This window comes from Rhinatrema bivittatum, chromosome 19, assembly GCF_901001135.1.
Source record: "Rhinatrema bivittatum chromosome 19, aRhiBiv1.1, whole genome shotgun sequence".
In the NCBI taxonomy this organism is placed as follows: Eukaryota; Metazoa; Chordata; class Amphibia; order Gymnophiona; family Rhinatrematidae; genus Rhinatrema; species Rhinatrema bivittatum.
The window spans coordinates 21,314,789-21,330,214 of record NC_042633.1 but is presented as its reverse complement, the minus strand read 5'-3'; the positions used below and the strand labels follow the sequence as shown (position 1 = coordinate 21,330,214).

Here is a 15,426-nt window from a genome sequence, read left to right as displayed (position 1 = left end):
GGGAGTTCGGCTCTGCAGGGATCGACGCTCTGGTTCAGCCGTGGCCAGTGAGACTTCTGCTATATATGTTTCCCCTGTGGCCGCTTGTAGGTCGAGCGGTACGGCACATCGAGCAACATCCGGGAAGAGTAATCCTGGTAGCACTGGAGTGGCCATGCCGTCCTTGGTTTACGGATCTAGTTCAGCTGGTGGTAGTCGGGCCCATCCAGTTAAGCCACCTGAGGGGAGGGCTGCGTCAGGGACCCATCTTTTCGGAACAGGCAAATTGCTTCTGTCTAGCGGCCTGGCTTTTGAGAGGCGACATTTCCGCTTGAAGGGATATTCAGAGCCAGTGATTACTACTCTTCTTCAGGCTAGAAGATCCTCTACTTCTTTGGCATATATCCAAGTTTGGAGAGTGTTTGAGTCCTTATGTGTGGACCATAATGCTGATCCTTTGCAGGCGAACGTTGCACAGGTCTTGGCCTTTTTGCAAGATGGTTTGTCAAAAGGTTTAGCCTGTAATTCTCTCCGAGTCCAGGTAGCAGTCTTGGTTTGTTTCAGAGGGAAGTTGCAGGGACGCAAAGCTTTTGCATCCTCCAGTCCATAGACTTTGTCCGTCTTGGAATCTTAATTTGGTTTTTTGAGTATTGTGTGGACCTCCTTTTGAACTTTTGAGGAGGGCTTCTTTGAAGGACCTTACCCTGAAAACTGTATTCCTGGTGGCGATTTGTTTGGTGAGACGAATTTCGGAGCTTCAAGCCTTATTGTGCAGATTTCCGATAATGGAGTTTCATTGCGTGCTGTGCCTTCCTTTTTGCCCAAGGCCATGTCGGCATTTCATCTTAGCCAGTCAGTGGAATTACTGGGTTTTCCACACTTAACGTCTGATTCTCCCCATGCAAGGGAGCTTCACTTTTTAGATGTACATCGGGTTCTCTTGCGATATCTCAAGGTGACAAATGGATTTCAGAGGCCGGACCATCTTTGTGTTATTCGGTGGATCAAAGAAGGGTTGCGCATTCTATTAGGGCGCCGGCAGCCTCCTGGGCGGAGTGTCAATTGGTTTCTCCATAGGAGATTTGTCAAGCAGTGACTTGGTCCTCTTAGCACACTTTTACTAAACATTACCGTTTGGCATGCAGGTCTTTTGGATTCCCACCCAGTGTAGAGGGGCTTGGGTACATCCCACTTGTCTGGACAGGAAAGGAAAATTGATTCTTACCTGCTAATTTTCGTTCCTGGAATACCACAGATCAGTCCAGACTCCCATCCCCTTATTATTTCGAAAGACCTTTTCCTGCTTCTGGATGCTGCTGGTGATGTAGAATTTAATTGAGTGCTGCAGAATTTTGAACGAGATGGTACATAGTTCTCAGTTATTTTGAGATTGGAAGTTTTTTCATTACCTTGAGTTGAGTGTTCACTTTTGTTGTGGGTTCCAACTTATTCCTCGGCTCGCTCTAGAGGGAGAAATCCTTGGAGTTTGGGAAGAAGTCATCTTGGCTTGGATACAGGTCAATACTGAGGGACTGCAGGTGGCACTCTCGGTTATGTAGTAGTGTCAGAAAAATGTTTATTCTTTGCCTCCATCTGCTGGTAGGGATGCAAATCCCACTTGTCTGGAATGATCTGGGGTATTCCAGGAATGAAAATTAGCAGGTAAGAACCAGTTTTCCTGTTCTGATGGAGCTGTGTTCATTCATACATGTATATGCGCCAGATTGCATATTAACATGTTTCTCCGAAGACAAGCAGGATGTTAGTCCTCACACATGGGTGACATCATCAGATGGAGCCCAATACAGAAAATGTATGTCAAAGTTTTACTGAGCATGCTGACCTTTTCCCGGCTCTTCGTGCTGGGGCTCACGGGCCTGACGGAGGGTCTCCAGCCTCCAGTTTAGAAAGTCTGTGGGACTTCGTCTGGTGAGAAGTTGCCATGAATCAGCATGCCCTATATCATGTGTCCACATGGGGTCCCTCTTCAGTCTCTTTTTTTCCGCTGAGCTGTGAGCCTCGTGGTTTGATTGAGTGCAAAACTTGGCTTTTTGCCCTGTGGAAAACTTTTGTTTTGCATTTTTTTGCAATTTTTTCTCTTCAATCTGTCTCTGGTGCCTTCCCGTAGTGTCCCCAGTCAGGATTTTCGGTGTTTCGGTAAGTTTCTTTTCACGGTCGATTCCCCTGGTGGTAGCGGTGCCTCTGTGTCTGCTGGCCATCGATGCCTGCTGCCATCGTTTGACTTTCAGCCCTTTTGTTTCACCTCGTGATGGCCACAGCCAGTTTTCGCCTATAACCCAGAGCCCGAGGACCATGTCTATCAGTGATCCTCATGAGGTATGCATCCTATGCCTGGGGGCATCGCATGGCGTCCGGGGCTGCCGCTTGTGCGGCCAGATGACCAAGAAGGGACATCAGCTTCGACTCAACAGTATGGATCAGCTCTTCAGGTTGAGGAAGTCTGAGCAATCGGCATAGGCATCGAAGGACTTTTGAACCACACAATGGACACTTTACTATCCACATCGGCAGGCCCATCGCTTCAGTCGAGGTCGCTGATGGATAGGGGCGTTGGAAACCAACCGTTGTCGATCTCCTCCGGTCCGAGGATGCCGGGTTCGTCGTCTTCAACCTCTGCACTGGGGAAGGACTGGGTCGAGCATTGAGGGAAGCCTAAGTAACATCGGCACTGGTCCCCGTGGATGTATGATGTCGGGCACAGGGATGCACCGGCTTTTGCAGTGATGCCCCTGAAGTGACTCTCTGGAGAGGAGCGCCTGTCCTCCATTGATGCCCGGGGTCCATTCGGGTGCCAGTCTCTAATTCCCCTCATGGGTCCGAGGAAGATCTGGCTACCCCTCCTTCCTCCCACTCGGTGTTGGCATCGGCAACATTCGAGGAGGAGCTGGAATGCTGAGTCCAGCTGGCAGTGGAGTGGGCGCTGCAGGGCTTCAGTCCTGTGGTACCGACAGCAGCGGAGCCAGTGCCGCCTATCCTTGTTATGCTTCTGGAGAAGCTCAGTGTGCTCATTGGTGCATTACCGACCCAGCTGGTGTCGGTTCCTGGGACAGCACCGGTGCCTGGAGGGGTACCGAAGCCTCCCCTTAACGATACGGTGGTCATCGCCAGTTCCTCCAAGGAGGAAGCTCCACCGGGGCTGGCGGAGGTGCCAAGGCCTGTGGTCCCTCGTCCAGTTCCACTGGTGTTTGCTCCCCTGGACGTAGGCTGAGCACCTAGAGCCCCATCCCCTGTGGCATACAGTGAAAATGAAGGTTCCTATGACCCCTGGGGGGATAATCAGACAGAGTCCTCCTCTGAGGATTCAGATGGTCTCCTATCAGACCCTTCTCCTCCAGATGAGCAAAGGAAGTCTCTGCTTGAGGACTTAACCTTTGCAGGGTTTGTGAGGGTGATGTGGAGGCCATCCCATTCCAGCTTTTGACAGAGGAGGATGCCAGGCACAAAATGCTTGAGATCTTCCAGTTCGTGGAGCCTCCTAAGGAAACTGTGGCAGTCCCGGTACATGAAATCCTTGAGGAGTTGCTGCTAAGGATTTGGGAACACCCCCTCACAGTGCTTCCTATTAGTAAGAAGGTGGACTGGGTTTACCTCGTCCAGAAGGCTGCCGGATCCTGTAAGTGTCAGCTGCCTCACCAGTCGGTGGTGGTTGAATCCGCCCTCTCGGACCCATTCCTCAGTGCTGCCGGGAAAGGATCATAGAGGATTGGACGCTCTTGGGAGGAAGGTGTTCCAAGGTGCCATGCTTATTGCCTACATCGCTGCCTACCAGGTCTACATGAGCCAGTACTAGTGGGACATCTGGAAGCAGGTGCAGGAGGTGGCTGAGCAGCTGCCTCAACAGCAGCAATTCACCCTCATGTCATTGGTGCACAAGGATTTGACGTGTGGGAAACACAAGGTCCATGCCTCCTAGATGTTTTTGAGACGACATTGAGACTCTCTGCAGTGGGAATCGGTGCCTGCAGAGTGGCATAGCTGCGGGCCTCGGATCTCCAACCAGAGGTACAGGAACGACTCACTGACATGTCGTGTACGGGAGAGAATCTCTTTATAGATAGGGTGAGAGATGCTGTGGCCCAACTCCAGGACCATCACGCAACTTTCCGCCAGTACTCCGGACCCGTCCCCCTCTTCCAGGAGGCTGTCGAGGCAGGAAGTCTTTCGCCAAAGGAAGTACTGTCCTCCACCTCCTCACTCTCGTCAACACTATCAGAGCACCCGCGGCCATTCCAGGCAGCAGAGAGCTCTCAAGCCCCAGCCGGCTCCTCAGTCAAACCTGGGGATGGCATTTTTGTCTGGGCCGTAGGGAGCGTAAGCCAGTTGCCCGTACCCAGGACGATGGACCCTCCAGTCGGGGACAGGCTGCGGTTCTTTGCAAATCAGTGGCCCGGAGAAACCTCAGACCAGTGGGTTCTGTCCATCAAGGGTACCAATTGAATCTATTGGGTGTTCTGCCAAACTGCCCTCCGTGCCCATTTTTGGGGTTGGTAGTGCACCAGGAGGTACTTTCAGTGGAGCTCTCCTCCCTCTTAATGGCCAGAGGCAAAGAGGGTGGGGATTCTACTCCATGTACTTCTTAATTCCGAAGAGAACAGGAGGACTCCGTCCCATCCTAGACCTGAGGGCCTTGAACAAGTTTCTAAAAAAAAAGAAAAGTTCACGATGGTTTCCCTGGGCACCTTGCATCCCGCTTGTGAAAAAAAGGGACTGGCTATGCTCTCTCAACCTAAAGGACACATACACCCATATCGAGATCTTCCCCGGTCACAGGAAGTAGCTCTGGTTTGTAGTGAGAAAACAGCACTTCCAGGACTGCCGTTCAGGCTTGTGTCCGCCCCCAGGTCTTCACAAAATGCCTGGCAGTGGTGGTAGTGGCGCACCTCCGCAGACTGGGAGTGCATGACTTCCCATATGAGAACGATTGGCTGGCCAAAAGCACATCTCAGGCAGGGGCCTTCAGGTCCATTGCTTGACCATTCGGATGTTGGGGTCACTAGGGTTTGTTCTCAACTACCCAAAACCCCATCTCAGCCCATCACCTCAATTGGACTTCATAGGAGCCCTGTAGGACACGACTCAGGCTAAGGCCTTTCTGCATTGCCAGAGGGCCGTCGCCTTGACGCCTATTGCTGCAGAGGTTCAACAGACCCAGAAGGTGTCAACCTGGCACATTTTGAGGCCATTCCCTTGGCACGATGTCATATGCATAAAGCTCAATGGACCCTGAGGTCACAATGGCGCCAAGGCACTCATAGCCTCCAGGATTGCATCCAAGTCATCTCTCAGGGATTCATTGTCCTGGTGACGGGAACTTTCCAATCTGGAACAGGGAATCTCCTTTTGGAGTCTCCCCACTCAAATTGTGCTAACCACAGATGCGTCTACCCTGGGGTGGGGAGCTCATGTAGGTGGGCTCACCACCCAGGGTCTGTGGTCCACCCAGGAATGTTCTTGTCAAATCAACTTCCTGGAGCTCAGGGCGATCATGTATGCGCTATGGACTTTCACAGATTGGCTGTCCCACAAAGTTGTCCCGATCCAGACCGACAACCAATTAGCCATGTGATATGTCAACAAGCAAGGAGGCACAGGATCATACCCCCATGTCAGGAAGCAGTCCAGATCTGGTCGTGGGATGGTGCTCAGGGCCATGTACCTGGCGGGGATGGAGAACATGGTAACAGACAGGCTGAGTCGAGCTTTCAGACTCCACGAGTGGTCCCTGGACCAGGGTGTAGTGAATCGGATATTTCACCTCTGGGGGAGCCTTGTCGTAGATCTGTTTGCATCCCCCTGCAACAGGAAGGTGCCTCAATTCTGCTCCTTGTAGAGGTCAGAAGGCAAACCAGCCTCGGATGCCCTTGCCTGTCATTGAGGCGTCTTCTGTATGCATATCCTCTGATTCCCTTAGTGGTGAAGACTCTCTCAAAGCTTCGCGAGGACCTAGCCCCTCATTGGCCAAGACAGGTCTGGTTTCCAATCCTACAGGAGTTGTCCAACCAGAAACCGATCAGTCTGGGGACTTCCCCAGATCTCATCATGCAAGATCAGGGCAGGCTGCGGCATCCCAACCTCCAGGCCCTATCGCTCACAGCCTTGCTGTTGAGAGGTTAATCCTGCAGCCGCTTGATCTTTCAGAGGATGTGTCTCGCGTCCTGGTTGCTTCTAGAAAACCTTCCCCTAGAAAGTCCTATGGACTGAACAGGAGGAGGTTTTCTGTGTGTTGTCTGAGCAGATAACCGTTCTCCTGCCCCATACAAAAACTTCTTGATTACCTTCTACACCTATCGGATGCTGGCTTACAAACCAATTCCGTTAGAGTTTATCTTAGTGCAGTTAACGCTTACCACCACGGTGTAGATGGTACTTCCATTTCTGTACAGCCTATGTTGTACATTTCATGCTGGGCCTGCTTCAGTTGAAGCCTCCTCTAAGGCCTCCCGCTGTGTTTTGGGACCTCAACATGGTGCTACCTCAGCTGATGAAAGCTCCTTTTGAGCCGCTGCGCATCTGTGACCTGAAGTATCTGATCTGGAAGGTCATATTTTTGGTGGCGGTCACTTCAGCACACAGGGTCAGCAAGCTCCAGGCCTTAGTGACTTATCCATCTTATACTAAGTTTTATCGTGACAGGGTGGTCTTGGATACGCACCTTAAGTTCCTGCCTAAGGTGATGATGGGTTTCCATCTTAATCAGTCAATCATCCTGCCAATTTTCTTTCCCAGGTCCCATGGTGCTTTCAACAAGCCTATGGATCCGAGACTTAATATACTATTGAAAGCTGGAATCCACATGTCCTTTTCTATTTTATCTATTTATTTTCTTAACTATTTTAATTCCTTTTTAGCTTTTAGTTTTTTTAGTTTATCTTGATTAATATTAATTTAATTACCCTTATTTTATCTTTTTATTGTATTTTTCTGCTTCTTATTGGTATTTTAGTTATATTGTAAACCGTAAAGATAGAACCATGTGTTCTGACTCACGGTATGTAAGAATTGCATAAATAAAAATAAATAAATAAATAAATTCGCACCAAGGCGAATGAGCAGTGCACAGTTGGGGACTGTAAGTGAGCCTAGCTTTCTACCTGGAGCAGGCAGAAGCCCATAGACGGTCCACCCAACTTTTTATTTCTTTTGATAAGACTAGGTTGGACATTTCTGATGCCAAACAGACACTATCCAGTTGGCTAGCAGACTGCATCTCCGTCTGTTATGCATCTTGGGGTCTTGTCAAGGCTTATTCTGTCACAGCCATGGCAACGCTGGAGGCCCACTTGTGAGCAGTTCCCGTAGAGATCTGCAGGGCTGCGACATGGAGTTCTCTCCACACATTTGCAACTCACTTTGCAAGTTTGGCAAATGGCTCAACACATATTCAGAAAATGCAATTCACAATGAGCTAAAATTTCAAGAGCATTTCATTTTTAGATGTAATGATTGAGAAATCAGAGGAAGGGGAGATAAAGACGAGTGTGTTTAATAAGAAAATTGATAGAAATACTATTTTACATTATACCAGGGCACATCCGTTGCCATTGAAGAACAGTTTGACAGTGTCCCAGTTTTTGAGATACAGATGCAACTGCTCCAGTGTAGGAAGTTACAAAGAAGAGACTCAAAAACTGATGAAAAAATTCAGAATGAGAGGATATCCTGTTAAGTGCATTAGAAATGCTTTTTAGGAGAGTGCTTTATAATGACAGAGAAGTTTTGCTACATAAAACAGATAGAAAAGATGATTCAAAAGTGGCCACTTGTGTGGTCCAATATTCTCCGCTTTCAAGGTAAATTCTGAGAAGCAAACGCTCTCATTGGAATGTTGTTCAAATGATTCCAGGATTTGAAAACATAGATTTCAGGATGGCGTTTTCAAAATCCAAAAACTTGAAAGAATTTTTAGGTCCTGCTTTATTGTCTCAAGTGAATAAAGAAGATATTTCTATTGATACTGGAGAGAAGATCAGAGGACACTTTAAGTGCGGACATTGCTCTGTTTGTAGTCAGACTCTACAAATTAAAGAATACACTTGTCCCACCATTAATCAGGTTTATAAATTACAACACTTCACTACATGCATGTCTACTTTTGTTGTTTATATTATTCAATGTCCATGCAAGAAAATCTATGTGGGAAAAACAAAAAGGTCATTGCGTTTACGATTGAGTGAACATAAGAGATGTTTACGCAATGTTAGAGAAAAGGCTCCCATTGTGCAGCATTGTCTCATGAAAGAAACAACATAAGATTGAGGATCTGAGATGGTTCGCCTTAGACCAAATCATAAAGAATGTGAGAAGGGGCTATAGAGTGCGTGCACTATATTAGAGAGAACAGAAGTGGATGTGTAGATTAAAGGCTGAAGAACCACATGGATTCAATTGCCAAACAGAATGGACTACACTAATTTGATGTAAATAGAAGTTCGATGCTTGTGTTGGAGTAGATGGATATAAAAAAGCAATAATATTACATAAGAAGCTCAAATTACAATAGAAGATATTGATGGATATGCGGATGCCAGCATAAAAACTTATGGGATTAGATTAACTAATAAGGAGGGACCTCAATAATAAATAGTGTAAAAATTAGAAAATAAGTGAAAACACAAACAGTATTTTTTTTTTTTTAAATGAAGAAGTTATGACATTGGTGTTTGATATTTGAGATTCGATACAAATGCGCTGTGACAATGAGGATTAATGAAACTATATTAAATATCATAATTGGAATTGAAAATGCCAATATCATATTAATGAGAACAAATACATTGATGATGAATTTTTGATGCTAGGACGTCTGTGACATCGATGCGTATGGACGTCACCTCACCATGTAGAATCGTGGGATTAGATTGGTCAATTTAGAATTACTTGGGAGTGCTTTAAAAAGACGTTGTGGCCATGTTTGAGTTATTGAGCCCAAGGAAACAAGCAAAGATGTACGGACTATGGATCGACTAAAAGAATTTTTGTGAATGCCCTGACGCAACCTCATCTGCGAAATGTTGGCCATGTTAGCGTTTCCCTGTACGTACCCGGATCAGTCCAGACTGCATCTACCCTGGGGTGGGAAACTCATGTAGATGGGCTCGGCACACCCTCATTGGCCGATACAGGTCTGATTTCCACTTCTGTGGGAGTTGTCCAACCAATCAGTTGTGAAACCTCTCAGTCTGGGGACTTCCCCAGATCTCATCATGCAAGATCAGGGCAGGCTCTGGCATCCCAACCTCCAGGCCCTGTCCCTCACAGCCTGGGTGTTGAGAGGTTAATCCTGCAGCCGCTTGATCTTTCAGAGGATGTGTCTCGCGTCCTGGTGGCTTCCAGAAAGCCTTCCACTAGAAAGTCCTATGGACTGACGTGGAGGAGATTTTCCGTGTGGTATGAGCAGAAGGCCCTAGATACGTTCTCCTGCCCCACACAAAAACTGCTTGACTACCTTCTACACCTTTTGGATACTGGCTTAAAAACCAACTCCTTTAGAGTTCATCTTAGTGCAATGGCGCATAGCACCATGGTGTAGATGGTACGCCCATCTCTGTACAGCCTGTAATTGTACATTTCATGTTGGGCCTGCTTCAATTGAAGCCTCCCCTAAGGCCTCCTGCTGTGTCTTGGGACCTCACCGTGGTGCTAGCTCAGCTGATGAAAGCTCCTTTAGAGCAGCTGCACAACTGTGACCTGAAGTACCTGACCTGGAAGGTCATATTTTTGGTGGTGGTCACTTCAGCGTGCAGGGTCAGCGAGCTCCAGGCTTTAGTGGCTTATCCACTTTATACTAAGCTTTATCGTGACGGTGGTCTTGCGCATGCACCCTGAGTTCCTGCTTAAGGTGGTGACAGACTTCCATCTTAACCAGTCCATTGTCCTGCCAACTTTCTTTCCCAGGCCCTTTCGCACCAAGCCGAACGAGCACTGCACAGTTTGAACTTCAAGCGAATCTTAGCCTTCTATCTGAAGTGGACAGAAGCCCATAGACAGTCCACCCAACTTTTTATTTCTTTTGACAGGAATAGGTTGGGAGTTGCTGTTGCCAAACGGATACTATCCAATTGGTTAGCAGATTGCATCTCCTTCTGTTATGCCCACGTGGGATTGCATCTTGGGGTCATGTCAAGGCTCATTCTGTCAGAGCCTTGGCAGTGTCGGTGGCCTACTTATGAGCAGCTCCCATGGAGATGTGCAAGGCTGCCATGTGAAGTTCTCTCCACACATTAGCATCCCACTACTGTCTCGGTAGGGTTGGCCGACGCAACAATAGGTTCGGCCAGTCTGTCCTCCAGAACCTGGTTGAGGTGTAGAACCCAACTCTCCCCACCTAGGGCCCGTTGTTTGGGTACAGGCTGTCTCCCCCTCTGTTACCAACAGCACTGGTGTTGTGCCCGTTGGCACCTGGTTAGTTGTCTGTTGTTCCCCTTTTTGTGTTGGGCAGCAGCCTGTAGCTAGGGATTCACCCATATGTGAGGACTACCATCCTGCTTGTCCTCGGAGACCATCACATGTAAGCAATTCTGCTTTCTCTAGGGACCTATGCGTATGTGTTTCTGCGGCTGTGTGTGTTGATTGCATATTTGTGTGCTGCATGGATGGAATTGGATGTGTCTGCAGGTACAGCTTCTCCGTGTACCTGCATGTCCGGATGCTGTTCACGTGGCTGTTTTGCTCTGTTGGTTTATGTGTGTTCTCTAGACGTGGGACCGTGTATTCATGTGCTCTGACTATCTATATTCCTGCATCCCTGCCCTTGCTCTCCCCTCCGCAGGCATCGACTCCACATTTCGGAAGCTGCGCTGCAACCGTGCCTTGCTGGACGACATGTTGGGCACCGCTGCCATACGGGACAGCGGCATTGTTCAGTACCTGGGCCTCATTGAGTACAAGACCAACGAGCTCCTGGCAGCCAGGTCCTACCTCGACTCCAAGGTACCGCATGAGAGAGCGGGACAAGGGCAGGGATGGAGGGAGATGGAGCTGTGAGCTTGAGACATTTTTGCGGGTACTTGGACGGGTAAAAGCAAGGCGCGGAATTTTTTTGAGCATGCATGTCACTGCCGACCTAACCCTGCCTGCAGGAACGCCTCCAAACATGCCATGCGGTGTTGAGCAATATGCGTGGTTTTACTCACACAGAGGGAGGGCAGTATTCAACGGGCCCATTTCTCTGAGGATAGATGGCTGTTGCCATCTTGCCCAGCATAAATATGAGTGATGTCAATGCTGTAAGGGCTGATTTTTCACTTTGAAACCAGTCTCCCTTGAGTTGCTCTCCCATTTTTTTTTTTTTTTTAACTTCTCTCTCCCTGTCTTCCTGCAGAACTTTGACAAGCCATACAGCCCGGAGGAGACGGCCCTGATCCTATTGGGTCAGCTGAACAACTTATCCAGAGAATCTTCTGAGGTGCAGCCTCCGTCCACAGGGTGAGGAAGGGGGAGGAGGAGGAGCCAGACGGCAGCTTCCGACCCGTTCCGCTGCTCTCGCCGACCACACTACTACACATAAACTCTTTCTGCATCTCTCTATGGGTGGCCGTGTCCTTCAGGTGTCCTGGTCCCACTTCGAGGAGAGGGGGGGGGGTGTGTGTGTGTGTGTGTGTGTCTACCTCTTATCAAGCTAAGAGGTGTTGCTTCGCTTTCCCCTTTCCCTGGTGGGTTAATGGTGATTGGTGCAGTTATCAGTGAGGCTGGCCTTAGCTCCGGCAGCACCCTGCACAGGCCCAGTGGCTGGGGGGGATCCCCCAGAGATATGAAGAGTAAGAGAGGAATGGCGTTCATCCTTTGGGGTTTGTGGCAGTCACTGTGTGAGCGTACCACTCGCAGCCCGCCTGGCTACCATTTCTACTTTTGAGCAGGACTTTACCGTTACTGTACTGTGTGAAGAGGGGAAAATTGCCTGGTTCTGTTTTGACTTCTCGACACCTGAGGGCTGTCACGTGGGGAATGTGAGCGGCCTCGTGGCTGGGGGCCTCAGTTACTGATACATCCTGACACCACTTCTCACCCCCACAAATACACACACAAAGCCCTTCTCACCATCCACAATTCACGCACACCCTTAATAATCCTTCTCACTCCCACAGACACGCATACCCCCTAACAGCCCTTTTCACCCCATAAACACGCACACCCTCTGTCACCCCACAAATGCGCACACCCCTGACAGCCCTTCTCATCCCACAAACACACACACACTCCTCACCCCCACAAACATGCACACCCCCTTAACTCCTCTTCTCACCCCTCAACACCCCTTCTCACCCCCACAAATATGCACACTCCTAACAGCCCTTCTTACCCCCACAACTCACTCCCCCACACCCCCACAAATGCACACCCCCTAACACTTTTCCCTAGACCCATGAACACGCACCACGGACACACACATCCTTTCTCATTACCATAAACACCCACCACTAACACTCCTACCTACCCCCATCAAACACGCATACCCTAACACTCCTCCCTACCCACCTACACACCTGAGACCCCGTCTCCCAGACCCCCCCCCCCCCCCCCCCGCCATCCCCTGACACCCTTGGTTCCTCTGATGTTGTTTTAACAGAAATGTCACAGCGACATGCAGCTCTCCCTTCCTCCCTTTCCTAGGGAGGAGTGTGAAAACGAGTCAGAGTTCCTGGCAGCAGATGAGGTGGAACGACCCCTAACACATCTGGAGCTCCGCGAATTGATTCTTAGAGGGGTAAGTACATCCCCCCGGAGAGGACCCACGCAAAACAGATCTCCCTTGTCCTGTTAACAGCGGTGGGGGAGAGGGACTTACCTCTCCCACAGTCCCTTGGGTCAGAAGGTGGTTTCCTGTTCATACCCAGCTCAGTCCAGAGGCATGGGGTTTGCATCCCTGCCAGCAGAAGGAAACAGAGAAGAAAAGCTTTACCGAGCCTGTAGTAACTTAGGTAGTGTGCTACCTGCAGACCCTCAGTATTTTTCTGTCTCCAGCAGATGGTGGATGTGTTAAGCACCTGCAGTCTTGGACTTTGGGGAAAAAAGGAAACTGCTCTCGGGGGTGGTAGGGCCTCAAAAGGATCATCCCCTTGGTGGAGTAGGGCGAGCAGGTGTTTGGTAACCCTGTCTGTCTTGACCCGGAGTCGCTGGGGATTGAAAGCTGGTGGTCCGGTTCCTTCTCCTCCCATGGAGTCTCTTCTGGTGTCTCACAGAAGAGGACCAGTGCAGGGAAGTACTTGATTTTTTTTCTTAACGTTTCTTCCCTTGGGGCTGTGTTTTCCTCAGATGTGTTTTTCTTTGTTAAGGGGAAAAAAAAAAGAAAACAGGCAAAGGAGCCGCATGTTGGCACGTTCCAGGGTGACGGTGCATCATCGGGAGAGTAGCCCCCTAAGCATTTGGAGGGAGCACTGAGGGTGACCACTCCGTCTGAAGAGCCAGGGCACATCTCAGCAGGCTTGGGGCTGGACGGAAGGAAGCCCGGTAGAACATGGCGGCAGCCTCGGAACGCGGGAAGCGCTGCCATGTCTGCAGGCGGCAGTGATTACGCTTGTCCGTGGCGGGGCTGCGCCACAGCTGCGAGTCAGAAGGTGAAGGCAGTTCCAGCACTGACATTCCCACATCGGAGGGCAGACAAGCGACTCGATCTGCTACAACTGGCCTGGCTTCTCAGGTCAGCGCGGGAACGGAGGCTATTTTGAACACATATGCTGGGGGACAAGACAGATTAGTTGAAGATGAAGTATCACCTCTGGCCTTTTCCGTAGCCGTTCCAGATGCTGAGCAGATGGATGCGGACTCGGAGGGGCATGTGGACCTCTCCAAGGAGGATTCTGAAACCGTGGAGTCTTTTTCCACTGACTTTGTGCTTTTACTACACAAGGCTTTTTTGGCAAAGAAAAAGACGAGAAGGAAGCGCTCTCATTCCCATAGTCCCCCTCAAAGAGATAAGACTAAGGCCAAGGGGCAAGAAGAGGCCCATTCACAAGGCTGGTGCAGGAAGACAGCCAGTAAGTGCATTGGAGGAGTAGGAGGTTCCCAAAGCTGATGGCGGTCCCCGGATAGTGATGCTTATAGTGGGCCCTCTGATTCCGAGGAGGAAGGGGACATCCCTAAAGTGGTTAGGCTCTTTAGAAGACTGGAGCTGTTTCCTCTCATTCTCCAGGCTCTGAAGGAGCTAGGGATTAAGGTACTGAAGGAAGAATCGGATCATGAATGAGCAGATTCGGTCACGAATGGGCTTCGAGGGCCAGCAAAGGCTTTTCCTTTCCACAAGACGGTCAAGAAGCTGGTGATAAGGGAATGGGAGACCCCTGAAGCCGATCTTAAGGTAGGGAGAGCTCTGGCAATGTTGTATCCTCTGATGGAAGATGCGCTGGAACTGCTACAGCTGCCAAAAGTGGATGTGTCCATCTCGACTGTGACTAAGAGGACCGCCATACCGGTGGTAGGGTCTGCAGCTCTAAAGGACGCTCAGGACTGGAAGTTGAAGATTCACCTCAAAAGGATTTTTGAGGTTTCGTCGTTAGGAATATGTGCTGCAGTTTACAGCAGTTTTTCAGCACGTGACTGTTTGCGCTGGGCTCAACAGTGTTCGGTGAAGTGATCTTCATCATTATCATGATATGATAGAGGTGTTTAAAATCATGAGAGGTCTAGAACGGGTAGGTGTGAATCGGTTAGTTACTCTTTTGGATAATAGAAAGACTAGGGGGCATTCCATGAAGTTAGCATGTGGCACATTTAAGACTAATCGGAGAAAGTTCTTTTTCACTCAATGCACAATTAAGCTCAGGAATTTGTTGCCAGAGGATGTGGTTAGTGCAGTTAGTGTAGCTGGGTTTAAAAAAGGTTTGGATAAGTTCTTGGAGGAGAAGTCCATTAACGGCTATTAATCAAGTTTACTTAGGGAATAGCCTCTGCTATTATTGGCATCAGTAGCATGGGATCTTCTTAGTGTTTGGGTACTTGCCAGGTTCTTGTGGCCTGGTTTGGCCTCTGTTGGAAACAGGATGCTGGGCTTGATGGACCCTTGGTCTGACCCAGCATGGAAATTTCTTATGTTCTTAATCATATCGTCACATCCCCATCAGGGAAGATCATCAGAAGTTCCTTTGCTTCCAGGTGTTGGAGAATCATTGTCAGTTTTGAGCTCTTCCATTTGGCTTAGTGATGGCGCCTCAGACATTCACCAAGATGATGGTGGTGGTAGTCACGGTGTTATGAAAGGAAGGGGTTCTAGTGCACCCGTACTTGGACTGGCTTATCTGAGCGAAGACAGGCTCTGTGTCGGGAATCGGTACGAGTCATGCAGCTGCCCTGGGCTTAGTGGTAAATATGGCAAAGAGGCACCAGGGGCTTGTTTCAATACCAGTTTAGACAAGGATTTTCTAATGGAAGAGAAAGTGCGGAGGTGCAGATGTAGATTTACAGGTTATTGTGACAGTCCGCTCCCAGAATCTG

At 49.2% G+C, this 15,426-nt stretch overlaps 1 protein-coding gene across 6 annotated transcripts in view; it reads left to right on the top strand.

Moving 5' to 3' along the window:
• Positions 1–15,426, top strand: part of CCDC114 (coiled-coil domain containing 114) — an 81,533-nt gene that overhangs the window by 28,139 nt on the left and 37,968 nt on the right. For 4 of the 6 annotated variants that reach the window (XM_029584368.1, XM_029584367.1, XM_029584370.1 and 1 more), the window contains 3 exons: positions 10,769–10,929; positions 11,321–11,424; positions 12,610–12,703. In XM_029584368.1, coding sequence (XP_029440228.1) covers positions 10,769–10,929; positions 11,321–11,424; positions 12,610–12,703 — 359 coding nt within the window. Of the gene's footprint in view, positions 1–10,768; positions 10,930–11,320; positions 11,425–12,565; positions 12,704–15,426 lie in introns of all 6 variants that reach the window. The other 2 variants (XR_003853541.1, XM_029584369.1) reach the window with 1 other exon arrangement.